Genomic DNA, 27,404 nt, shown 5'->3' with positions numbered 1-27,404 from the left:
ATGTGCTCAGTATTTCTGAAATTATATGAATTTGGCCCACACTGGATGTTTTCTATTTTCTATTATGCCATCAAATTAAAATTAAATGGTATGTAGATAGGGCTGATTTGTTAGAATGCCAGGTTTCTAGGAATTCCCTGACATTGTTTGGATCTGATCTAAAATATTTTTTGCTTTCCAATTGAAGTTGTGGTTGTATTTGTTTAAGTGTTTAGAGACGAACATGCCTCAAACTTTTAACACACTTCTACTGCATGTTGTTGGACATTGCGTGCACACACAGATGACATTTCCATCAGAATGGATGCTAAAATGAAGCTACTGACATTTTGTTTCAGTGGCATTCCTTGTGGAGCTATTTGCACATACCTCTGCCTGCTTAGGTGGGGAGGCCCTTCAAGCTGCAACACTAAACCTATCAGAAGATGTAGTGCTTTGATGGTTCAAACAGCGTATTTGTATAAGCATTGGTCTGTTAAATGCTTTATTACACATTGCTGTTGAAAAGTGTAAGTGTGGGGTGCTCTCTGATTTTGGTGGTTTTCTTGCAGACATTTCATTATCAAGCTAGGTAACATCATCAGTGTTAGAAGGAAGTGGGAGTTTGCTCTTTTTTTCAAATTTGAGCTACAAATATTGTCTTTTATTGGCACCAATATAAGTAAATAGCTTTTGGTGTGCAAATATTGGGTAATCTTGGGTGAAACATTTTAATTTCTTTAATTCTATGTTTTGTAAAATCTTTCCCTTCACAATATTTATTTTGTCAGTGAAAGTGAAAAAAATTGGGCGGAGGACATTAATGGATAAAGCCTTTCTCACAGAGTACCTTTATTCTTAATTTTGTTTCCTTTCACTTTTTGCTTTAATTTTAAACATACTTGTTACGAAGTGAAAATACAGAATGACTATAGCTCTTTCACCCATGAATAGAATTCCAGATACTTACATTATTTTTTTTAAACAAACTTTTATAAATGCCACTACTTTGCTGAGGGACAGCACTGTGCTCTCAGGGAAGTGATAGAGAGTTGGGGTAAAGAAGAAAAGAAAGACAGACAATCATTCAGATGGTACATAATTTATTAAAGGTTAATAATAAGGCTAATTTAAACATAACTTTCTAGATAACAGAATAGAAGTGAATGCAGTCCAACAAAACTGTGGGATTCTTTCATTCTCAAAGTGTAAGGAAAAAGCTCATTTATTACTCTGCTGCAATTGTAATATAGACATTAGCTGATAGTGCACTTGAATTATCATAAATATCTTCTTTTAATTTTCATATTAGTGAATTGTTTGCCATTTTAATCTTAAATTTGACTTAAACTTTAAATATGTCAGAAAAAATTACAGGCTTTTTCTGTTTGTCTTATAGTTCTATCTTCAAGACACTAAGAGCAGTAATGGTACTTTTATAAATAGTCAGAGATTGAGCAGAGGATCTGAAGAGAGTCCACCATGTGAAATTTTGTCTGGAGATATTATACAGTTTGGTGTGGATGTAACAGAGAACACACGGAAAGGTAAGAATATGGATCACTTTGTTTTCTTCTGCCATTGTAATATCAAGTACATTTTATCACAAAATAAGCTTTAAACAAATGGAGACTGGGTGTTTGAGCTTGATATTGTAAAGAATTATCTTCAATGAGTTTCTTCAAAAAGTGAGGCAAGTATACCTTGGAATTCATGAGGGTTGTCTTAGGTTATATCTGGCCATGCTTATAGTTGGACATTATCACTAGACCTTTTAATCTGTGACAGTCTACCTCTACCCTATCAGGTGAGAATGGGTTTGAGAGGCATCATTTTACATTAATTCCTTTCTTTCCTTTGAAATCAATTACCGAAGGTGACACTGGAAGCCTCATATTCAACCCTCTGGAGATTAGAATATCATAATGAAATTATTGGGATCAGCTAGGGAAATTGATCTTTTCATAGCACAAGATGGGAAGTAGCATGGGACTTAGGTCTTCCTGCTATTTTTAAATGGTCTGCTACTTTTTATTTCTTGGAAAGAAAGAATATTTGAATTTTATTTTTCCCGAAATGTTCAGTTTTCATTTGTGTATTGCGTTCCTTCTAGATAACATTATTGCAATTATCATAAATTGCTTTAATAATGTAATTTATAGTAACCGGATACTTGGAACTTAAAGTCTTTTTTTTTTTTTACAGTCACTCATGGATGCATTGTCTCAACAATAAAACTATTTCTCCCTGATGGTATGGAAGCTAGGCTACGGTCAGAGTAAGTGCAACTTCAGCATTATTATTTAGATATTAGAGATATTAGAGAAATTCCCTATATATAACGACAGCCTGATTTTTTCATTCAAGAATTTTCATACATGAGCCATGGCTGGCAGCCATGCAGCTACCACTTCTATTTATTTCATTTCCATCCTATATTTTTTCCCCTTTTTGATGTTTCTTGATAAAAGGAAGGAGGCAATTTTGTCATTTTCTATGTGCAATACGTCTGCATATTATGTAAGACAATGGTTGACATGTGCAAATAGAAATCAGTGAACCTAATATCTTAGTTATTCATTAATATGCTTTTAATCCTGTCCTTTTTTTGGGAGGGGGCTTCCGGCAAATATACATGTGCACATATATACAAAGCATTATGTTCATGCTTTTATTGTTGGTTTCTCTATAATTGGTCTCATTGGTGTTGGCAGCCATAAGAAGATGTTTATTGCATGTAGGATTTTGTTGATTTTAGAATGCAGTGTGGGGGTGAGAGAAAGGGAGAGACAGAAAAAAAGTGTGAGAGACAAGAGAGAACTTGAACTCAAGGTTCATTTTTTCTTTGCTAAATATGGTGGAAATATTTTTAATTGATAGCTTTTTCCCCCCTATAGTGTCATCCATGCTCCATTACCAAGTCCTGTTGATAAGGTAAGCCTTAGAACAATTCTCCTTCAGTAATCCAGGTTGGCAAGGGAGACAGGATATTTCTCACAGATCAGAGCTATGATTTATTATCTTATACAGTTCCTTAACCCTTCAAACTTTAACCACTATTAAACAAACTAATGATACTGTAGTATAAATGCAGATGCCTTTTTGTGGTATTCCTGTTTAAGATAAATACACATAAATAAAAAAATTATTGGGTGGTCAATGCTTCCTGTTGTGCTTTTTGCCTATTGTCAAATTTATGTAATTATTTCAGATTACTTAATGAAGGCAGATTAGCATCACTTAAATAACTGTTTCACTTGCTGTGGCATAAAATACATTAAATTGCATGCACTAGACTTGAATAGATATATGATATAGTATATCGACTATAATTTTTGAAGCCTCATGTCGTCAGTTAATTAAAAGATTAAATTAAATCTTTTTAATTTTAACCAAAATTAAAAGATTAAATTTTAATCCTGAATTTTGTTATCTGCTGAACAACTAAAATAAAATATTGGCATTGTTATAGTATACTGCTTATGTTTTATGTTATTTAGAATGTATGGAGTTTCAAGTGTTGTAGCAATAACAATCTAATTATAAGTACTTTTCATTTCTAATCTTCAGACTACTAGAGGCTAGGTTAAAGACCAATGTGGATTTGAAAGTTGACTTTTGCAGTGCAGGTACATTCTTGTGTACTTTTGCAGTTGGCTATGTGAAAGCCATTTCTTGAAAATTAAACATTCCAGCACAATGACTAATAGTCTATTAAGTACTCTACCAAAGTAATAAGCATTTTACTAAATTATTTTCTTCCATATAAGGAAGAAAATAGAGCCTAGAGAAAGCCGCATTACTTTTTTTGTAGACTTTTATTAGACTTAATACTAAGTTATACATGGCTTCTCTTGGATTTATATTGTCTGTATATCTAGACAAAATTGTCAAAACTAAATTTCTGTATTATTAAAAAGGGATTTTGATAAGCATGTGATGTAGAAGTCATTCAATGTTCAAACTATTTTTATGAATGTCGTATGTTACTACATTTGATTTTTCTTGTGTCTATATTGCCTCATTCAAATTATTCTGAATACAAACAATACTAACCCAAATTTTCTTTGTAAATGTTTACAAATTCAAATTCATTTCTGATTTTTTTCTTATTGCATCAAAATATATACAGTGGTGCGTAAAATTTTGAAAAATCTTTTGAATTTTGAGAATTTCTGCATAAATATGCTACAACTAGATCAGTGATGTCAAACCCCCTGCGTCACATTGCCATCACATGATGTTTTGCGATGTTTTCTTCATTCATGGAGCTGGGGTGGGCATGGCCTGCACGTGACACATCTGGCCTGCGGGCCATCAGTTTGACACCCCTGAATTAGATAAAGAGAACCCAATTAAACAAATGTGTCAAGAACATTACATGTTCATTCATTTACTGAGGACTTTAGTGATTTTTTTAAAAAATCGTATCTTGTACTATTCTGAATAATTCTGTCCATTTTCTACATAATTTTGATGATATTACTTAGCCTGGTAATGAAACCTCCACAGAAAAATAAGCAAGCTAAAGACTAAAAATCTAACAATTAAACACTAATGTATACTCTATTATTGGAACATAACACAGTCCTTCAGATACCTGGAAATAACTTATCATACACATAAAATCAGTACTTCCAATCTTTCTTTATGGGTTTTTGCTTCTAGGCTCCTTTTGCTTCTAGACTTTTAATTACAGTCCTATGACAGTCCTGTGAATATGTTAAAACTTGACAATGCCCTTCCTATAATGTGGTGCCCAAAATTGGATGCAGTATTCCAGGTGTAGTGTGACCAATGGAGAAAACAGAGGATCAGTGACTTCTTTTGATCTCACACTATATTTCTTTTGAAACAGCCCAAGATTCTTTCTTCTTCTTCTTCTTTTTTTTTGCAGCTGTATCAGGCTGATCTGCCAAGACACCCAGATCCTTTGTGAATATACTTCTGTCAATATCATTGTTCCATCCTATATTCTTGCCTTTGATTTTTCCTATGCAAATGTGGGTCTTTCTGTTTTATCCCTATTGAAAGTCTTACTGATATCTGCCCTTTCTTCCAGGTTTATCACAATGTTCCTAAACCTTGATACTGTCCATAAGTTGTTTGCTACATGTCCATGTTTTTGTCATCTGCAAATTTCATAATTATATTTAACCCCCCATATAATTCATAAATATGTTGAACAACATGGGGCTTAGAATGGATCCCATGGGATATCACTTGACTCTTCTTTTTTCGGAGGCATTGTACAGTCTTCTCTGTATCATCCATCTATCCATCCTCCATCCATCCATCCATCCATCCATCCATCCATCCATCCTTTATCCTTTTAATTTTGAAATGGCCTGTCTTTTTCACAGAGGGACTCTAATGTTTCCCATCCTCCTTAATACAATCTCACTGGAGATTTTGTCAAATGCTTTGTTAAAATCAGAATATATTTACTCTGAGTAGAGTTTATCTTCCACGTCCCCATTGTCAACTAAACTGGTTCTGTTGTAATTAAAGGAGAATAGATTGAATCGTCATTACTTGTTTTAATAAATCTCCATTTTGGTTTCTACTAAACAATACATTTCCCCCTAAACATTGGCAAATCAATTTAATGGTCTGTTCCAGAGCTCCCCCCTTCTCTCCCCCCTCCGTTATTTGTGGTTACCTAGATTGTCTTTTTATTTTCAGTTACCCTTGGGTGGTGGAGTCACATAATTTCTAGTGTAAAATGCATGATGTAAGATAAACATTCTGTGTTTCAAGTCTGAGAGCGCAAGATATAAAAATGGATACCATTAATAGAATGTGCCTAACTGATAGTATATAATGTACTTCCATAGTGATTACAGCCATCATCCATTTCCTATGCATTCTTTCACACACAGCTCTATATTACCATGCTTCAATTTCTCTTTTTATAATATCTTGATTCCCAAAATAGTATCCATTTTCCTCCAAAGTTGGCCATTACTTTTACCTCTTAAATGTTTTTCTTTGTTGCTTATCAGTGAACTAGAAAAAAAAATCCTCTTGTATCTTCTTCAGTCTTTTGTAAATAAAACAATTTTAGGGACCTTTCCATCTTGACTAAGGTCATCAGTCTACTAGGAGAGGTCCATGTAATTGAAGTTTCCCATTATTATGTTTTGCCCTCATAAAAATTCTGGGAAGCATTGTCTGGCCAGTAAGGACTTTATCCAGATTATGTGCCTAGTTTGGTGATCAATGGCACATCTCTGTAATATAATCTTTTTGTTTTCTAATTTTTTGTATATTGAAGAATTGTTTCAAACTTTACACAAGAGGAGTATCACCTCGTTATTTATTAAAATAACCTGATTTTTTTCCTCAAAAAAAGTTCTTCTGATTCAAGAGTTATCTTTACTTTAAAGAATGGATTGTTTAAAGTAGCAGCATCTTTTTTATAAGCTCATGCTTTAAGAAAAAGCAGAGATCTATGCTTGATCTTGAGTGGGCTCTGAAACACTTCTTGCAAATAATTTCTGTTGTATATTTTATTTTAATTTGAGAGAATGTCAACATATCCACTGGATATAGTATGAAGAAGTTATTTGTAAAAAATAAAAGAATGGAAGCTACACAATCAAAATAAGGGAAATTTTAATCTAATATTTTATTAATGTAATGTTTATACACATAAAAGCAGAAAGATAGTGTTTTAAATTCCTTGTTGCTGCTATCTGGAGGTTGTCTGAAATTTGGCAGCTGAGATCTGGTAGCCCAGAATTTATTTAATATGAAAATATTAATATAAGGCACTAAAGAAGTTAAAATCTGACATGAGATAAATAATAGAGGCTTTTGTTTTCCATTTTTATAGGTTGCTGCTAACACTCCCAGCATTTACTCTCAGGAACTGTTTCAGCTTTCTCAGTATCTTCAGGTAATATTATATATAGAGTTCTGCATAGACTCATAAACATCTGACTTATAAAACTATATTATAAAACTTAAATAAGAGCTTCAATGTAATAGTTATGTAAGAAATTAGACTGAAGTCTGATAATTATGTACTGCTAATATGTACAACTGAAGTTCTTACAGTAAAACTTGAAAGACTGCTAATCTGAGACCCCAGATGCTCAGTTAAATAATAGAATAGCATTAGTCATGGTTTGTCAAATTAATTATATTACTCTAAGCATGTAGCTATCATATTAATAACTATAGTGATAAAACGTTAACATTCCAGTCTCCCCCTGGTTGGTTATATTTTCAAAGCCATACATAGCATAGGACTTGTTATTTGAGGGACTGCCTCTCTTCTTCTTGATGGATACATCTAGCGTTCCTATCCAACTCAGCAGAGAGGGTATGTAGGCCCCATCTAGTGGAGTATTTCATCTGAGGGGACCCAGGAGGAGAGCGTTTTCATCCCCCCCAAGTTTAGATTGGACCTGACTCTACTAATTTTCCAGAAAGCCCTTAAAACCTGGTTTTGTTCTTGGGAAACATGAAGTCTCAAAATAGCTGTATTGTCTGTAAGATTTTGATTACACTTTCATGTATTTTATGTGTACAGTTTTTAAATAGTTAAATTGTTTCTAACGTTTTGTTGCAATTGTTGGGTAGCTCTCTCTGGTTTGCTATTTTAATTGTGTGAGCCCCCTAGACTCACGTATTTGACATGGTGGCTTTACAAATTCAATAAAATACTTTTTAAAAATAATCTCCAGTTGTCTGAAAGAAGTTATTACATTTCTATTTTCTTTTGGTGGCATCCAGGTAGTGGTTATATCTTGGTCTAGCAGCTGTTTATTGTAGTTGAAATCATAAAACCATAAAGTTTTGTTCCATTTTGTGCTAATTTAAGGATAAGTTCAAAGTATTATCGTCTACATGGCCTGTTGAAAAGAAGAGAGTGAAGTATGCCATCTAGTGGCTGCAATTCTTTCATAGTAAATGGGTATTATTTTCAGAGTGGTGATGTTTGATACCTGAATTACTTTTTTTCCCCTTGTAGCAGAAATAGCCTGATATATTTTTTATTATTAACATGAAAGGTTTACAGCAAAAGGAACACAAACATTTGTAAATGGCCCAAACATAAGTTATACATATATATCAGCACTCATATATCAGCAATCTCCTTAAAGCAGACATATCTTTCCCTGAGTGGTTAATCTATTGACTGCCCAGCTCCAGGGCTGTGCTGCTGTCTTGCATAGCAAGAAGTCGTAATGATTATATCTGAGCTATAGCATGCTAAGGTATCTGGAATCTATGAAGCAAATTAAAGTAGTGCATCCATTGTATTGAAGTTATTCTGTTCATTATATTAAAAAGTGGAAAAAGAAAAGCTGTTAACAAGCTGATACTTATTACTGTCTCCAGCAATGCTTATGCAGATAATTATGTCTAGGCTGAAAAAAAGTTAGATATATGCCGAGATTTTCATTGCAGAATTTTTGCACAAACAAATCACTCCACTGTGCTTCTGAATATCATGTCACATAAGATTGATTATATAAAATGGATGTCTGTATAGATATCATACGTGTTACCTGCTTACTAGAAAGAAGGGGACTATCATACCTTATAAAAACTTGTTCATGTGCAAAGTATTTGAAACAAACCAGAAAAGAAATCATACGTTTTAGGCACGAGCAGTGCGTTCTAAAAGACAACATTCCCATTTCAAAACTGTTACTTTTATAAATTTTCCTTAAAATAAACATCATAAATATATAAAAGAGAAAATTAAAATAATATCCATGCAGAATTTTAAATATTAAGTAATGTTATAATTTGCTGCCATTAAAACTAAAGAGGTTTTTTTGTTGTTGTTCAATGCAGGAGGCCTTACATAGGGAACAAATGTTAGAACAAAAGTTGGCCACCTTACAGCGGTTGCTAGCTGTCACACAAGACGCATCAGATACAAGCTGGCAGGTATTCTCTCTCCTTCCCTCCCTTTTCATTAACTAAATAGCACACTTGCTTATTTATCAAAATCACAGAGCTCTGCTTATTAATTTAAACTTTGTGGGGATATTATGTGAACTTGTATTGTTAATATTGTTTCTATGATATTACTGGTATTGATTTAAGGACATGTTTGGATTTCTTTTTTAACAGGCTTTGATAGATGAAGATAGACTTCTATCAAGGTTAGAGGTTATGGGAAACCAGTTACAAGCTTGTTCAAAAGTAGGTACTATAATCAGTTAAAATGTCTAACATTTGGGAGCTTACTAATATGAAAATATTTATTATTTGTTTAGTGGCAAACACAAGAAGACCCTTGCTAATTTAGTCCAAAGACCTATCTGTTCCCTTTTCCCACAGAGACCATGTAAGTGCTTCTGAAAAGTTTACACGCAAGGAATGAAATATTCCCACAATATGCTGTCTTCCCTTTAGCAACTGTTATTGAGTAACACAACATCTCTGGATATGGAGGTTTATCAATAAAAATGCCTAATAATCCATCTAAACTTGTATCATCATTTCCAGCCACCAGCTTGCCATACTAACAGAAATATTCATATGAAGTTGAGCTTAAGGATCCTCTTCCTGTTTCAGTGTTTTGTTTTTACTCTGTTGTTTTAATTGTAAGCCACTTTAAGTTTTGTTATAATAATGAAGGCACCTTCTAGAGTCAAAGTATCCCCACTATCTGAAGTGACTTGTGCCTGATGATGAACAACTCATGAAAGATTAGGTCTTCTTGCTGCCACTTCCACACCCCTTTGTTACAAACCATCTTCTCCCATTACCACCAACCTTCTGAGGACCAGAAGAAGGTTGAAGGAGAAACCCTTGCCCTACCTAGGTCTGGCTAAATGGCAGAGAGAGAAACCAAACAAAAATCTGGGAATCTCCAGGATTGAAACAGAAATCAGCTTTATTAAAGGTCCCTAAAGAAGTTCCCACTCCACCCATACACAATTCTAGCTATAGCCAAATCATTTCCAATCTCACTGAGGTAATACTTCTCATCCAGGACTCCAGCCAACTCTCTTACCCTCTCTCTAGTCTTCCTACACCCTTCTTTTCCCTTTTTGAAAATTTCTCCTTCAAATCAACTGGTAATCCTAAAGATTCAGATACTTTTCATATATACAAATATGTAGTTTTGGATCATTTACTTCATAAATGAGCAAGTCTAATGTTGTTTTTTAATTGAGCTCTCTTTAGTTTTAGGACTTGGTTGGAGAATAACCATTTTTTAGATCACATTTATGCAGCAATATTGAAAATTCAAAAGACTACACTAATTTACAAACACCACTTTACAAAAATTGAAATTATTTTACATAAAATAGAAAGTTGAGATCAGATGTACACAGTTCAATACTTTTTTTAATCATTTTTTTTATTTTATATTGCACATATACATATATATATCATATACATATGATATGCATGAACAATGTGACACCTGGATGTCATGCATTTCAGTATAAATAAAATAATATTATTAATCATAGTTATCACAGTCATCCAGCTTATATATTTATAATAGTAATACACATTTATATCTAATTATAATTTTTCATTATTTCATATTCTTTAAACATACATACTACCACTGTTCAATTTCTAAACCTCTCTCTCATCATTACACTTATCTTATAAAAATGTGTATACTAATATTCCCCCTTTCTCTTACTTACTTCTTTTTTTATTATAACTTACATTCATGTGACCATTATATTAACCATCGTTCCCTTTGTATTACAATACTATCTTTCATTATTCAATATTTAAATATGCAATTCTAATACTAATCACAATATTATTTAAACATATAAATTAATGCTATTCATATTCTTTAAATTCATCCAATCTATATTATTCCATTGTTAATACACCTATTTATACCAGTATTAAAATATGTTTCATCATTTTATTAGTCATTTATCCTTCATTATTTCATTATTCAATAGTTCAATATATTATTTTAATGTCAATCACAATATTATTTAAACATACAAAATAATTCTCTTTATATACTTGCTTTCATCCAATCTTTATGATTCTAGTATTAATACACATGTTTATATTAAAACATATTATTTTTAATATTATTTAATTGCTCAGTGTTTACCAATCACAATATTGTTTAAGCTTGCCTATTCTAATTTTTCCTTATGCCACCGTTAGAAAAAAAGGAAAGAAAAAAGAGAGGATTTTTTCTTCCCTTTCGATTCTTCTTTTTCCTATCCGCCTTCTATCCATCATCTCTTGTCCGTATCAGTACTTTAATTCTTATTCTTTTTTTAACTTGCCTCCCATATTCTTCTCTTAAATCTTTATCTCTGTCTATATCTGTGTCTACATCCTGCCTAGTCAATCTGTTTCTCTGATCCCTACCCTTTTCCACTGTCTAGCTTTAAAGTTATCAGCCCTGATCCCTGTCTCCCTTCCCAAAATATCCTCATGCTCCTTCCATTCTCTTTCCAGATCTCTTAAAATATTTCCCCTCTGGTTTGATTCATCAAACATTATTAATTTTATTAATGACTCCTCATTATTTTCTTTGATTCCTCAATTCTGTTTTTCCCTCTATTCCTTCTGCTAGCTCTTTCCTTTCCTGGGCATCTTGTTCATTACTCATTGTCCTTTGTATGAGGTTTTCCAATTTTTGATCTATACCATCCATTAATTCAATCATTGCCTTATGCTCTTTCTGTATAATATCCTTTATGCTTTGAAACATCAAATCCATCTTGATCAAAGTTCTGCTCTTTTGCTCCTTCTGTTGCATCTTATCTTGTTCTAATAAATCCCACTTTTAATCAATAGCCCAAGAACCATTTATTCCAACCTGAGGTTACTCTTCAAAGTGTCCGCTGATCACAGTTCTTTATGTTCCATAAATAGTCAGTCAGGTCCATTTATATAGTCTCTTTGAGTCATCTTTCTAGATTCAGTCAGATAGCTTAACATTCAGGGGTCATTTTAATTATATGTCTTCCTTGTTCCATGTTTAAATCTCCAGTGGTCATAGGGTAGATGTATATAGTCCAGTATTTTCACAGTCCTTTAAATGGGTATTCTGAGGCTTGTATATTTTTCTTTCATCAGCAGGTGGTGCTCTTAGGTTAATTTTCACTATTATTAAAAATCTGATTTTAATTATTTTAAATTGTAATTCAATTATAGAACCACTGTTAATTTTTAAATCCATATGTCCAATATTTTAAATTGCCTTCCCAATGTCACGTCTTTCTAATTTGAAAGTCCAATTTCATGCGTTTTTAAAGAAAAAAAGTCCCCCCCCCCTTTCCCCCCTCTCTTTAATCTTTTCCTTCCAGTCTGGTAATTTTCTCAAAGTGTCTGCTCACTGCTTTCAATAGTTCTGAGTAAATCCTATTTCTCTTTTGGGGTTAGCTTTTGGGTAAAAAAAAATTATCTCACCCAATTCCACACTGTTCACCAAAAACTGTTCCAGCTCAAAGCTTAGTTGGTCATTGGCTGTTGGTCAAGTGGCAGCCATCTTAGGCTGTCTCTTCTCATCATGGCTGAGAGGGAAAATAAACCCCGGGTCAAGCAGGAGAGCTGCGACTCTCCGAGACTTCACAGGGCATCTCTCTTCACCGCTCCTCCAAGGTGGCTTTGGCTCCTTTTGGAGCCCACCAACAGGGAGAACTCGGCATGGGAGTACAGATACCTACTCTCTGTGTCTGATCTCGCTGTGATGTCAGCCGGAAGTCCCAACAGTTCAATACTTTCTGATCATTTAAAATAGTATTTTAATATTTGCATGTAAAGAAGAATGGAATGGTTTATATTATAGCAGTTTTAAAAATTTTAATCCATAATTAAGATCAGCAAATAATGCACTGTTGATTTAATCATTAATTCAAATGGAGTTTTCCCTTTCTACAACTTATATTTGAAGTAATATTTGGACTTATGCATCAGAACCAAAAGAACGAAGGAATAAGCACTTTTTACTATAAACAAATCAGAGAAAATCAGTTAAAACACTCCATATATCAGTTCAGTCATGTAATTGTAATAGAAACAATATATGATTGTAACTTTTAATTTATCTATGAGGCTGTATTCTGATGTTCAGATATATCCAGGGAATCTGTGGGTGTTTTGGTGTTTATTAGATTATTAACTTCCAGGCTCTCATAGAATGGAAGACAATGGCAGAGAGAGATACAATTAACACAATCCTGTAACATTATTTTTTTGTTTTGATTCTGAGTTTCAGAAAACATTATGGACTAGTGCAGATCTAACATTGTTGAGAGATTAGGAATATATACTTCTTTTTCATTCTTTTTTATTAGTTAATTATAACCTTTTCACTTTAAAATTAAGAAAAATGAAAATACACTTTAATTATGTTTAATTTTAAACTTAATTAGCATTCAATTAATCCAAATGAATTAGGATTAATTAGAATTCAAAATTACAACTAATGTTACTCTGTATTCAAATTTAAGTTCATTGAAATCTGTTAGCATTAACAGCAGTTAAGTCTGTGTTGATATTTTCCTTAATCAGATTTAAGAAGTATTTATTTTTCTGTCAAATTTCTACACCACCCATCTCGTTTACGTAATCACATCTAGGAGGTTTAAAATTATGTATTTGAAAGAATACAGTGTATTCTTATCATTGATTGCTGATATTTAAGCATGATCAAGGAGAAGTCAGTGTTATGTGTATAGCCTTATGCGGCCTGAGACACTGTTTTCATAAGTTTTTTTTAATAAGAAAAAAATAATTTGTTGTTGAAGTCAGTTAAATGAACTGACATATTGGGGTGATTGGTAACTCTGAAATCACGAAGTGACAAATACTGGAAATTTGAAGATTTTATTCCTTGGACAAAGCTTTTAAATGAAGTTCCAAAAAGAATCATATTATTTTATATTTTATAACATTGAGAATATAAACAAATATATTGGGTTATATAAGAATTATGGGCTTAAAATCTCTGCCATGTTCTATTTCAGAATCAAACAGAAGATAGTTTACGAAAGGAACTTATAGCATTACAAGAAGACAAGCATAATTATGAGACAACTGCCAAAGAATCCCTGAGGCGGGTCCTTCAGGAAAAAATTGAAGTGGTCAGAAAACTCTCAGAAGTAGAGGTATTTACTAATTACATTTTGCCAGATTTTTTAAATATACATACAGTGTTGGGATCACGCAACTAAATCTTTAGTGTGTTTATTTTTCATAACAATTTATTTGATTTGTATTTGTCTTGAGAATTCTAGGATGCTCTGCAGATTTTTCTATCATCATTTTCCATTCAATGGTTAGTGTTCCCAGAAAATATTGGGTCCATATGTTGGGCTTATATGGTTTCTGATTTCAGTTGTTTTTCTATTTAGGTAAATACAGTCAAATCCTTCATTTATTTTTATGTACTGTATTTTTTGGAGTATAACATGCACCTTTTTCCCCCCAAAAAAGAGGGTGAAAATCCAGGTGCGTCTTATACTCCGAATGTAGCCTGCCCAGCTTCTCAAATTATTATTTATTTATTTTATTTTATTTATTTATTTACATTTATATCCAGCCCTTCTCCGAAGACTCAGGATGGCTTACAGTGTATAAGGCAATAGTCTCATTCTATTTGTATATTGGAGTTTCAGAGGCTGAAAAAGCATCAGAAATGGAGCTTAGACAAAAAGCCCCAAACGGAGCTTAGAAAAAAAGCCTCAAACAGAGCTTCAGAAAAGAAGCCCCCCAATAGAGCTTCAGAAAAGAAGCTCCCAAACAGAGCTTCAGAGACTTTTTTTCTGAAGTTCTATTTTGGAGGCTTTCAGAGGCAGAAAAAAGTTTATTCTGAAATGGAGTTTCAGAGGCAGGAAAAAAGAACAAAAAAAGCAAGGCACAGAGCTCACAACTAAGGAACCTGTTGCTAAAATTCACCTCTGGGAACAGCTGATTGGGGGTATTCTGGGAGGCCAATCCACCTGCCAGTCAGCCTTTTTCTTATTTTCCTCTAACTAACTAATAAAACTATACTCCAAAAAATATGGTATTTAATCTTTCATAGCAAGGGGATTGCTGTTAGTTCTTAACAGATCAAATCAGAATACAGCATGCTAAGACCTTCCAGTGAACAAGTGGGGTTTTTTTGGGGGGGGATAGGATGGAGCACATCAAGGTTAGAAAGATATTAGTCTGTCTGCAAGATTGTTTCAGTCAGATTATTATGCAAGCAGTACTTAGCTTCTATGTACAAGATAAGTTTCAGTTGTCCTCTCCCTCTTTTCTTCAAATAACAAATGTAGTAGATTGCTTTATGTCCTAAGTGCTATTCTATTCTGAGATTTTCTATTTGTCTGCAGTAGTATTACAGCTTGCCTTGCTGTACTAAGTACAGCATATTTATGGTACTAAATATCCCAAAGTTTTCAGTTGAAGATTAACTGTTGTTCTGGTTAGCCCAACTTTAATATTTTCTGCTTTCAATTCTTTTCTACCCTGTAGATATCTTTGCTGGGTAGACAGATTGCATGCTGCTTTGCTCTTCTTGCATAGTTACAGTATTTCTATTACAGTCTCTTTTCAGTGATGTTGAATCAGTCTGGACCCTGTATTTTTTTAGCAACTCAAGACTGCCTAATCTAATTTTTACTTGCTAGGCATTTTTCCTTCCTTCTCTCCGTATGTAATACAACTCACTTCTGCCAACTCCTTAGCGGATTTTAGCCTCTTTTCTTTATTATAGACCTTACCTACCCTCCAATTATCATTCATAAGCAACTCTGATTATGGTTGTATGCCTGGGAGATCTTATACTAGTAGTATGACATTGCTTCTCTTTGTTCTGTCACATAGATATTTAATAACTGTAAATACATGGTAGAATAAGCTTTTTCTAAATGTAAACCTCCAACCGATGTAATTTTCTTAAATAAGTTTCATATGAGTAGTAGTATTGATGAAATGCCAGTTGAAAGTGTCTTAAACAATATTTTAAGGAATAAAAACATATATTAAAGAAAATGAAAGATAAAAATGTCTTAATGATTTGAAGTCATTTATTGAAACACATAATTTGAACTTGTTATCCATAACTACTTGTTATCTAAATTCACTGTTTAAGTTCATTGTAAATATAGTATTAAGTGTTTTAATGCTTTAGAAGGGAGTCTAAAATTATATCAGTATAACAATTAATGCGTGTATTGAAGATGTAAAATTAGGCTATGCTTCTTGTAGTCACTGCCTTTAAATCTGAGAATGAGATGCCTAAGATTGGTTAGTAGTGATTTAAATCTAGCGCAACTACCATAATTAATGAAACTTGAAATTATTCTTGAAGCTAATGAAACCGTAAAAGAAAAGCAGATAGGCAATGCCATTGATCTTGGATATTAATCTTTAAATGTTTCTGTTCCTGATGTAACTTTTTTTATAAGTTTAAAGTTGTAGTTCAGTGATGACTTTTTTCATTAGTACTTAACCAGTTATTCCTGGTTTCTACTTTAATAAATGAAGGTTGTAATTTTATTCACATATGTTCTATAAAAAATAAGATATTACAGATATGCATGAATTATTACCATCAATTTTGAATGGTATACCTTGGCAGAAGAATGTTTTAAGTGATGCCTTATGTATTTCTTGGAAAATTACAGTAATTCTTATATAACTTGCTTTGATTACAAAAGTTAGATCACAGAATAACTTTTCTGTTTAAAGTGCTGATTCTTTCTCCTTGCAGCGAAGTTTAAGTAACACGGAAGATGAATGTACTCACTTGAAAGAAATGAATGAACGGACTCAGGAAGAATTGCGGGAATTAGCTAACAAATACAATGGAGCTGTAAATGAAATCAAAGATCTTGCTGACAAACTAAAGGTAGAGAATAATACTTTTTATTTATTATGCTATAACAATTAATCAATGAACACAGGCTATGAATATGGCTCCTGGCTAAAGAAGGCTTAGAGAATAATACTTTTTATTTATTATGCTATAACAATTAATCAATGAACACAGGCTATGAATATGGCTCCTGGCTAAAGAAGGCTATCTATTCTTTATATAGATGTTCTTTCTGAGTTTAGTGACTTGAATTATTAAGTTATAGTCTTTAAAAGAAGACTTCTTTATTGCTGAGATTTAAAGTAGTATTTGCCAGAAATGAATAGCATTATGCAGAAAGCAAAAGCTGTAAAGATAAATGCTTTAGTGCACCCTCTCCAAAAGGCGGAGAAATGGTGTCAGCATCCACAAATCATTTCTAGGCAAGATATTGAAAAAAGCGAAAGAGAGACAAACTGCCAAAGGTCACCATCTCCAACTCATCTGTCAAGTTTAAAATTAGATCCCAAATGCTGTGGATAAAAAAGGAATATAATCTCCTCTATAGTAGTTTTTTCTTGTCATCACTATTCCTTGTTCTAATGCCAGTGCTTCATATACTTCCAGACATTGATGCTATTATCATTAATTCCTTTGTGCCAGGCAGTTTGAGGGTTTCAAAGGCATGAAAATTTCTAGGCAAATATCAATAGATATTATCAGCCTCCTCACAGAGAAAGAAGAGTAAAATTAAGGTTACTTTTTAGTAAAAAGCACATTCAAAACAATTCTGAGCCAAGCTCAAGTGAAAGCAGTTAAGCGGACAGAATCAGTTCTAGAGAAGTATGCTGAGCAGCTGAACAAATTTATTTCTGGCTCAGTAAAATGTCAGAAATGGTTAAAAAAAAGTCCAGATATAATGGTGAATTGAGTTCACTGAAATAGCATTTCATTCACAGATCCTTCAAGGGAAATGATGACTGGACAGTTTCATAAATCACCTTTACAGATATAACTCAGAATATTATTTCCATTTTCTATAAGCAGACAAATGCATGCCGTCTGCCATTTTAAAATGCAGTTGAGTTTTTTGACTGCAAGTCCTTGCAACTATTATTGTGCACACAATAACCCAAATAAAAGGAGAAAAAGTTCCGCTTACTCATTTCTTTGACAATCCAACTTGTTTCTTTTGGAGTGAATGTGTCCTGGATACTGCATTTTCTTTTCTTTCTCCTTTGTATGTAGTATAATATTAGAGGATTTTTGTCACTTCTAGTGTCTTCCTCCACCATGGCTATTCTGTTCCTGATGTCTGTCTGCTAACACTATGTCTTTGATATGTCCGCAGCTACTCATGTAATTTGCAGTTATAGTTAAAACCCATGTGGCAGTGGAGTTTCCTTATAAAACTGCTAGCCTGATAACTTCATAATTAACATAGGGTATTTAAATGCAACAGAGGAAGCATAAGTTCCTTATTAACTCTGCAGCTAACTTTTCTATCAATTGCTCAGATTTTTTAATAACACAGAATGTATTATGGGAATATGGCTAGCAAATTATTTTATTTCCTTTTAGAATAGAATAGAATTTTTTATTGGCCAAGTATGATTGGACACACAAGGAATTTGTCTTGGTGCATATGCTCTCAGTGTACATAAAAGAAAAGATAACGTTCATCAAGGTACAACATTTACAACACAATTGATGGTCAATATATCAATATAAATCATAAGGATTTCCAGCAACAAGTTATAGTCATACGGTCATATATTTATACTGCGCATGTCCAAGATGGCGCCGCGCCGCTGAACAGCTGTGACGGCGACGGGCCTATCTTGGACCCGACCGGGTCGGGGGTCTTTGGACAGCTTTGACCCCGCCGGGTAGAGGACAGTACGACGGATCGGAGGATGGGCGAAACGAAGCGGGGCGCCCCCGGGTTCCTTCGGGAGGAGTCCCGGAGCATTCCCCCTCCCCCCGGCGGCGATAAGACCGCCGGCGGCCTGGCATTTCCCAGCGGCGGTGGCGGCGGCAGCGGCGGCGCTTTTCGGTGGCTGCAGCGGCGGCCTAGCTTAGCTCTGCCCTAGGAAGGGCTTTAGAGCCTCTCCTCTTCGCCCCTTGGTCTGCGGTGTCAGAGGTGGGGGCCTTTTCCAACGGCGGCGGCCTGGCGGACCGGCCTGGTGGGGGCCTTTTCCAACGGCGGCGGCGGCCTGGCCTGGCGTTGCTCCTGGAGGAGCCTTGGAGCTCTCTCTCCGGTGGTGGCAGCGATGGTGGCGGCCTGGCGGACCGGCCTGGTGGGGGCCTAGCCTGTCGGTGGGCGGCTGGGTCGCGGTGGCATGACCCAGCAGGCCCGGCGGGTGAGTGGCCTACTTCAGCTGGCGGCCTGGCTTAGCGACCATGAAGAGGCCCGGTGGTCACCTTCTTTGCCACTCTGAAGGGTATCCACGGGCCTAGGGGACGCCCTCCCTACCATCTTGAGAGGGTCTATGGCTGTCTGTGGGGCTTTTTGAGTCCTTTGCCCCCGGATTTTGGGAGAGGCGTCTCGTCGGTGGAGTGGCTGGCCATTAGGCACGTGCCGTCCTCTTTGTCATCTTGAAGGACGAACCCGGCCATGCGGGCGCCTTTTTCCCATCATTTTAGAGGACACCTAAGGGCCGGCTACAAGGGGACTTTTTTAAGATCTTTGGCCCCAGTGGGGTGAATTGAGACGGGTCCTGGACAATCCTAGCTGGACTATTGTAGGACTTTATCCTTTTCCCCCATTTCCTCGTCCATAGTCCACCCCTCGAGATAGGAGGGGTTGGTGCTCTGATTTACTCATGGCGGTTTTTCATCTACCGCCTAAGAACTATATTTCGTCTGTCTTTCACCCGAACTACTGGTGTGTCAGTTTCCATCGTGACAGGTCCAGGATGGGTCTACTTGCGGACTTTTAGCATGCGGACATTTACTGCGGCTGACCTTCTTGCCCTCGAGATTCCCTCTCTCATGGGTTTGGCCCTCCACGCTATCGAGGCCCATCTTGAGGACGGGTTTTGGAACCCGAGATGGCATGCCAAAATAGGAGACTCAGGGTTTTTAATTAATTGTTTTAATAGATTTTTAAGAATTTTAAGGGAATTTTAAGGGAGGGTGGGGGAGGGATTTGGCGGGTGGGGAGAACCCGTCGGGAGGGTGGGAGGTTGAGGCGGGCGTTGGGGTAGCCCGTCGGGAGGAGCCAGTCCTTGCGCGTGCTCGTGACGGTTTTTTAATAGGTTCGGAGGTTAGGGGGGGAGATTGCGTTCCTGTTGGTGAGGGTGGCCTGATTTCCACGGTAAGTGGGAGGGGCAGATATGGCGGAAGGGGGGGATCATATCGTTCTGGGGGGGCGCGCGCCCGATGTGTGCAAGCGGTCGCGCGCCCCGATCCCCCGTCCTTTTCCCGTTCCCCGGATGGTCAAGACCCCCAGAGCCTGGGCCTTCGGCTGATGTTATGCAACGCACGGTCCGTAGTTAATAAGGCCCCCCTAATATACGACCTTATCCAGGGGGGCGCTGCGGACCTTATAGGCGTTACGGAAACCTGGTTGGGCACGGAAGGGGGTGTGCCCCTTGTTGAGATGTGCCCACCGGGTTTCCGTGCATTTCATCAGCCGAGGGCCAGGGTAGGGGTGGGGGTGGCGGTTGTGATTAGAGAGAGCCTAGAGCCGAGGAGACCACTGTACCTCAGATTGCCGGGTGCGAATCCTCTTTGTGAGATGGGGTCATAGGTGCCAGATGGGTTTGCTGATCACGTACCTGGCTCCTTGCTGCGTGACAGCTGCCCTGCCCGAGCTCCTGGAGGTGCTGGCCGGGGTGGCAGTGGAGACCCCCAGACTTTTAGTCATGGGGGACTTTAACTTGCCATCGTCCGGCTCGTCATCGACAGCAGCTCGGGAGTTCATGGCTTCCATGACGGCCTTGGACCTGACCCAAGTAGTTGATGGCCCTACTCACATTGGGGGTGGCACTCTGGACCTGATTTTTGTCTCTGGTCAGTGGTTGAGAGATCTGGACTTAAAGGAAATAGTCACTGAACCTTTGTCATGGTCAGATCACTCTTCTCCGCCTGGACTTTCTGACCGCCATCCACCACCGCAGGGAGACGGAGCCGACACGTTGGTTCCGCCCCAGGCGCCTGATGGACCCGGAGGGGTTCCGGACGGAGCTTGGGCCATTTCCTGAGAGTCTGGCTCACGGCTCGGTTGAGGAACTTGTTGCGGCCTGGGAACGGGCCGCGGCGGGGGCCTTAGACCGGGTCGTGCCTTTGCGGCCTCTGACCCGCGCAGGTCCCAACCGGCTCCTTGGTTCTCCGAGGAGCTGAGAGGATGAAGCGCCGGAGAAGACGCCTAGAGAGTTCCTGGAGGTCTAGCCGTTCAGAAGCTGATCGGACACTAGTGAAGTCCTATACTAGGACTTACCTAGTGGCATTGAGGAAGCAAGGCGTAGCTACGCCTCCTCCCTCATTGCATCGGCAGATAACCGCCCAGCCGCCCTGTTTGGTGACCCGCTCCCTCCTACACCAGGGGAGCGGGATGACCCGCTGCAGGGACGTGCTGAGGAGTTTAACGTTATCTATACGATAAAATCGCTCAGCTTCGGGATGGTTTGGACCAAGATTGCGTGATACGGGTGAGACGGCTGAGGGTGGTCTTGGTGACATTTTATGGGATGAGTTTGACCCTGTTGCTCCCGAGGACATGGACAGGTTGTTGGGGAGGCTGAATGCCACCACATGTTTACTGGACCCGTGCCCCTCCTGGTTGGTGCTGGCCACGCAGGAGGTGACACGAGGCTGGCTCCAGGCGATTACGGGCGCTTCTTTGGTGGAGGGTGTCTTTCCGGCCGCCTTGAAAGGGGCGGTGGTGGGGCCCCTCCTCAAGAAGCCTTCCCTGGACCCGGCTGTTTTAGGTAATTATCGTCCGGTCTCCAACCCGCCGCGGCGAAGGTTGTTGAGAGTATGGTGGCATATCAGTTTCCCTTGCACCTGGATGAAACTGTCTATCTAGACCCGTTCCAGTCCGGTTTCCGGCCCGGTTACAGCACGGAGACGGCTTTGGTCGCGTTGGTGGATGATCTCTGGAGGGCCAGGGATAGGGGTTGTTCCTCTGCCCTGGTCCTATTAGACCTCTCAGCGGCTTTCGATACCATCGACCATGGTATCCTGCTGCGCCGGTTGGAGGGATTGGGAGTGGGAGGCACCGCTTATCGGTGGTTCTCCTCCTATCTCTCCGACCGTCGCAGTCGGTGTTGACAGGGGGCAGAGGTCGGCCCGAGGCCCCTCACTTGTGGGGTGCCGCGGGGATCGATCCTCTCGCCTTCTGTTCAACATCTACATGAAGCCGCTGGGTGAGATCATCAGTGGGTTCGGTGTGAGGTACCAGCTGTACGCGGATGACACCCAGCTGTACTTTTCCACACCGGACCACCCCAACGGTTATCAAGTGCTGTCCCGGTGCCTGGAGGCCGACGGGTCTGGATGGGGAGAAACAGGCTCAAGCTCAATCCTCCAAGACAGAGTGGCTGTGGATGCCGGCATCCCGGTACAGTCAGCTAAATCCGCGGCTGACCATCGGTGGCGAGTCATTGGCCCCGATGGAGAGGGTGCGCAACTTAGGCGTCCTCCTGGATGAACGGCTGTCTCTAGAAGATCATTTGACGGCCGTCTCCAGGAGAGCGTTCTACCAGGTTCGCCTGGTGCGCCAGTTGCGCCTTTCTGGACCGGGAGGCCCTTTGCACGGTCACTCACCCCCTTGTGACGTCTCGCCTGGATTACTGCAACGCTCTCTACATGGGGCTTCCCTTGAAGGGCATCCGGAGGCTGCAGTTAGTTCAGAATGCGGCTGCGCGGGTGATAGAGGGAGCCCCTCGTGGCTCCCGCATAACACCCATCCTGCGCAGGCTGCACTGGCTACCTGTGGCCTTCCAGGTGCGCTTCAAGGTTTTGGTGACCACCTTTAAAGCGCTCCATGGCATAGGGCCGGGTTATCTACGGGACCGCCTACTGCGACCAGATACCTCTCACCGACCGTGCGCTCTCACAGAGGGACTCCTCAGGGTGCCGTCAGCTAGGCAGTGTCGTTTGGCGGCGCCCAGGAAGGGCCTTCTCTGTGGGGCCCCCACCCTCTGAAACGAACTCCCCCCAGGACTCCGTCAACTTCCTGACCTTCGAACCTTCCGTCGCGAGCTCAAGACACATTTATTCATCTGTGCAGGACTGGCTTAGATTTTTAAATTTAGAGGGGTTTTAAATTGATTTTAATATTTATATTTTATATTTATATTTCTATTTTTAATAATTCGGGCGCTAGAATAAGTTTTTTAAGGATTATTTTAATTTGTATATTGATATGGATGTTTTATATGCCTGTGAACCGCCCTGAGTCCTTTGGGAGATAGGGCGGTATATAAATTCGAATAATAAATAAATAAATAAATAAATAAATAAAATGACTATATAAGTATATAGTATATACTTATATAGAGACTATATAAGTATATAGTATATACTTTTTATAGTATAAGATGATTCTTTTCTTTGTTTTTCTTTTGTTGTTTGTGTTTGCTCATGGAATTAGAAGTTTAGATGAGAGAATTAAATGAATGATTTTTAAAAATACTTTCCTATTGGTCAGCTGGAAAGAGGCCAGACACATTGAATTATTGTGTAACTTGCCTGTGTTCTGACACTGCAATGATGAGGATGCACAATTGGCTTCAAAATTATTTAGAGATTGGGGGAATATTGACAATGTTACATGGAAGTCTCCTAAGACATGAAGAAGGGTATTAATGTTTTATTAAAATAAAGCAAGACAGGTATTGTTTCATGGTATAGCATCATATACTTTATAGAATCACCATTTCAATTTTGTTTTTAGCTACTAGAAAATGAAAACAATATTAGGTGGTTTCATAAAAACTTTTATTAAGAGGTGATTGCTTTCTCTTGCTTTGAATAGGTAGCTGAAGGTAGACAAGAAGAAATCCAGCAAAAAGGGCAGTCTGAAAAAAAGGAATTGCAACATAAAATTGAAGAAATGGAAGAAAGAGAGCAAGAACTTCAAGCAAAAATAGAGGCTTTGCAAGCAGATAATGACTTTACCAATGAACGGCTAACTGCTTTACAAGGTAAGTCCAGTAGTCCAAATATATTGATGTTACATGTTTTTCTTTTAATTGTGATATACATATATATTTTGGAATTCTGTTTTCAGTCCGGTTAGAACATCTTCAGGAGAAAGCTCTTAAAGAACACAACAGCTTAGGTAGGTATGACCTTAAAGTATTTTGCTTAATCAATTTTTATAGAATAATAACATATTGTTATAATTCTTGAGCAGTGGGAATATTTTAAAAATATTCTGGTTCTTTATACTTTCATTTCTGGAGCATTGATAAATAACACAACAAACAGTAGAGGACTCTGTTTTTAATTTTTCTTAGTGTTAGCTCATGAAACTTCACAAAATATATTAAATAAGAATAGAATATTTTTGATACAGCTAAGAACCTTGGCCACAACTGTGTTTTTGTATGTGGGAATAATGACATTATTTGAGATCAGGAAAAGGGGCAATTAAATCAAACAGTTTAAGAACCACCAGAAGAAAGCTAAATTTTCAACACTAATTCATCCATGTAGAAAGGCATAAGTGTGCAAGTGAATATGTTTTGAATATTTAGAATTAATACAATTTGTTAATTCTAGGCATACAAGTTGATGACTTCGTTCCTAAAATTAATGGAAGCACAGAAAAAGGTAGGGTATTCTCAATGGTTTTTTTCTTACAGTGGTTTGTACATTTTAGATTATGAACCAGCTTTGTTCCATATAAAAATAAATGCAAATACTATCTTTTATATTTTAAAGATTAAAATATTAAGCATGGACATTTTTTATTATATTTTAAAATACTTTAAAATACTTAAGCATGGTATTTTAAAATAAAATCAAGTATACAATGTAAATATTCTGCTGTGGGACTGATCCTGCATCTTTCAAATGCCAGCAGAGAAAATTTTAATAGCAGAATTTTATATCTATATTAAAGACTGTGTTATAGTGAGGTTGCAATGTATTATTTAGAAGTAAACTTCACTGAATTCACTTGGATTTTCTCCTAGGCACAAGTGTATGAGATGTTATCTTTTATTTGGCTGTTAATACTGCATTGCTATTTACGATGTGGGGAATGTATATTGTTAATAAAATCACCAGAGTTTTTTTAGCCTTTTAATTTCTACCTATATTGTTTTTCTGGATTAGGGTGGATGTTTTATTTGCCGTTGGTTTTTTAAATTTCTGCTAAAAATTTTTTACTCCTATCAAATTCCATTAAAGCTTTCAGATATCTGGGCTTTCTGCATAATATTACTGCTATGCTTCCATACCTAATGCAGCAAAACTTATTTACAGTCAGCTGTGGTGATCATATGGTTATAAAAGAACGAAGATGACAGAATCTAGGTTTTTTTATGCTTCCTCTAGCTTTTTGGTATTGTATAACTTTTAATTTTAGCTAAAATGAATCTTCGCTCTTCCTTTTACTTACTCATTAAAAGACTTGATTAAAACCATATCTGCATTCAGTTTAAAAGTGCGTCTGGGTTCATTTTAGCCAGAATTGGTAATTTGTGTTAAATGTATAATATGCTTATTTAGAGGAGAATAATTGGAATGTGCATGAAAACTGCTAAATAAATATAGTAATAAAAATGGAAGAGTACAATTCTGTCAATTATTGTCTGAAATCTGGATCCTTTTATGTCCAGACCTAGTCAAAGCAGAGATAAATGTTACTAAAAATTAAGTAACAGTGGCTTCTATTAACTAGTTTTCTTTTTGGTAGTTATTTTACATAGTTTCTTGATTGTTCAAAAAGAAAAATGTAAGAGATTAACTATGTAGATAACCAATAACACACAAATACTATTTTTGTATCATATATTTGCAGTTTGACAGTCAATTTAATTTCTAAAGTAAAATATATTTAAAGTTAATAGGATTTACTATTTGTTTTCATACTGAAATCTTTTTACATCCTTACCTGTTTATTAGCAGATAGGTTTACTTTTTTTGCTGAGTAAAAGGAACTTTCACATCTGACATTTCTCAGACAATTTTACTCCATTCAAAACTTGACAAATTATTATTCTCTTTCTCATTAAGTATTATTAGGTGATTTCTGTTATTCTTTTAGTTACATTCTATTGGCATCCCTTTGTCTACTGTTGTTTCATTGTTCATAACTCTTTTCAACACTTATTTATTTATTTATTTATTATTCAAATTTTACTTGCATGTTGCCCTTCTCGCTATGGGACTCATCAAAATATCTTCTGCCTTAATTTTTCTCTCTTGTTCTGACACACCCAGTTTTCTTATTAAAAATTTTCAGTGTTTATCACATTCTTTTCATTTTCATTATCTTGAATTTGGCGAACCTATGGCACGCATGCTGGAAGTGGTACACAGAGCCATTTCTCTGGGCATGCGGAGCCATCACCTGTTGCTCTTCCAGGTTCCAATGCGCCGGCCAGCTGTCTTCATGTGTGCAGAAATAGCAGCCACCCGGTGCGCATGTGCACACTGGGAAGATAATCTTCTGGTTTCTGGCACACACGTGTGCTGGCCATCTGGTCTTCACACTGCATGCACACTGGGTGGCTGCTGTTTCAATTTCTGGTGGTCCTGTGCGGGTGAAGACCAGCTGGCCAGTGTGCATGAACGCACCAAACCCACAAGGGCAGCAAGAGCAAGGGCAGCAGCAAGAGCCCTTGCAGCAAGAGCAAGGGCAGCGGGTTGGGGCTTCCCTTCTTACCCAACTGAGCGGGCTTCTTGTGCAGCCCCAGTCTGCGGCACTGTTGCATGTCTGCAGTCTGGAGCACCTGGCCAGCTCGGGTGCACAGGGCAGGGTTTGCTGGCTGGGCGGCCGGCTGCCCCGCCTGCTGCTCCTGCCACTGCGAGGGAGTGGTGGCGGTTCTCGCGCTGCCGCTACCGGACGGGATGCTAGAGGAAAAGGAGGAGCTGCGCTGCCCCAGGAGTGCTGGAGGAGAGCGCAGCATGGAGAGGCTGCCAAGGTATAAGAGGCGCGCAAGCCGGGAAGCAACTGGGAGGGGGGGCTGTGCTGGTTTGTTTGCGCTGGTCAGGGGGGCGCTTCACTCCAGCCAGAGTTGGGGCAAAGCTCTTTTGCCTGCTGGCCTCCCAACCCAAGCACCAGGAACACCAACACCCCTTACCTCCAAGGCAGGAAAGGGGCACTGGCTTTCCAGCAGAGGGAGGTGGCATTCCTCTCCCTGTCTGGGGTTGCAGAACTGGGTCATCGGTGGGGATGTCCCACCATCCCGACAGGGACCAGAGGGTCGGGTGGGGGGTAGGCAGGGAGGTGCGAGGACCCCCAAAAGGCCAAACAGAGCTGGCACATATGCACTGGATAGCTGGTCTTTGTGTGTGCATATGTGCTCCAGAAACTGGAAGATCACATGCTCGGTGCCAAAAAGGTTAGCCAACACTGTTATAGTGGTTACGAGTAACACCACAAATGGGATCTTAATTATTTGAAGAACACTGCCCCAACTATCAATCCCATCATCTTCTGTAGGAGTTTCAGATGCCAATCTTTTAGCCTTGTTTTTTT

At 38.0% G+C, this 27,404-nt stretch overlaps 1 protein-coding gene across 22 annotated transcripts in view; it reads left to right on the top strand.

Moving 5' to 3' along the window:
- The window catches only part of SLMAP (sarcolemma associated protein), a 90,927-nt gene that overhangs the window by 34,232 nt on the left and 29,291 nt on the right, over positions 1-27,404 (top strand). For 16 of the 22 annotated variants that reach the window (XM_058166843.1, XM_058166834.1, XM_058166835.1 and 13 more), the window contains exons 3-13: positions 1,379-1,526; positions 2,185-2,257; positions 2,877-2,913; positions 6,818-6,880; positions 8,794-8,889; positions 9,076-9,147; positions 13,923-14,063; positions 16,658-16,795; positions 23,727-23,895; positions 23,982-24,032; positions 24,476-24,526. In XM_058166843.1, coding sequence (XP_058022826.1) covers positions 1,379-1,526; positions 2,185-2,257; positions 2,877-2,913; positions 6,818-6,880; positions 8,794-8,889; positions 9,076-9,147; positions 13,923-14,063; positions 16,658-16,795; positions 23,727-23,895; positions 23,982-24,032; positions 24,476-24,526 — 1,039 coding nt within the window. The remainder of the gene's footprint in view (positions 1-1,378; positions 1,527-2,184; positions 2,258-2,876; positions 2,914-6,817; positions 6,881-8,793; positions 8,890-9,075; positions 9,148-13,922; positions 14,064-16,657; positions 16,796-23,726; positions 23,896-23,981; positions 24,033-24,475; positions 24,527-27,404) is intronic. The other 6 variants (XM_058166837.1, XM_058166836.1, XM_058166842.1 and 3 more) reach the window with 1 other exon arrangement.

This window comes from Ahaetulla prasina, chromosome 2 (assembly GCF_028640845.1).
Source record: "Ahaetulla prasina isolate Xishuangbanna chromosome 2, ASM2864084v1, whole genome shotgun sequence".
NCBI lineage: Eukaryota > Metazoa > Chordata > Lepidosauria > Squamata > Colubridae > Ahaetulla > Ahaetulla prasina.
This window is presented reverse-complemented; position numbering and strand designations above follow the sequence as displayed.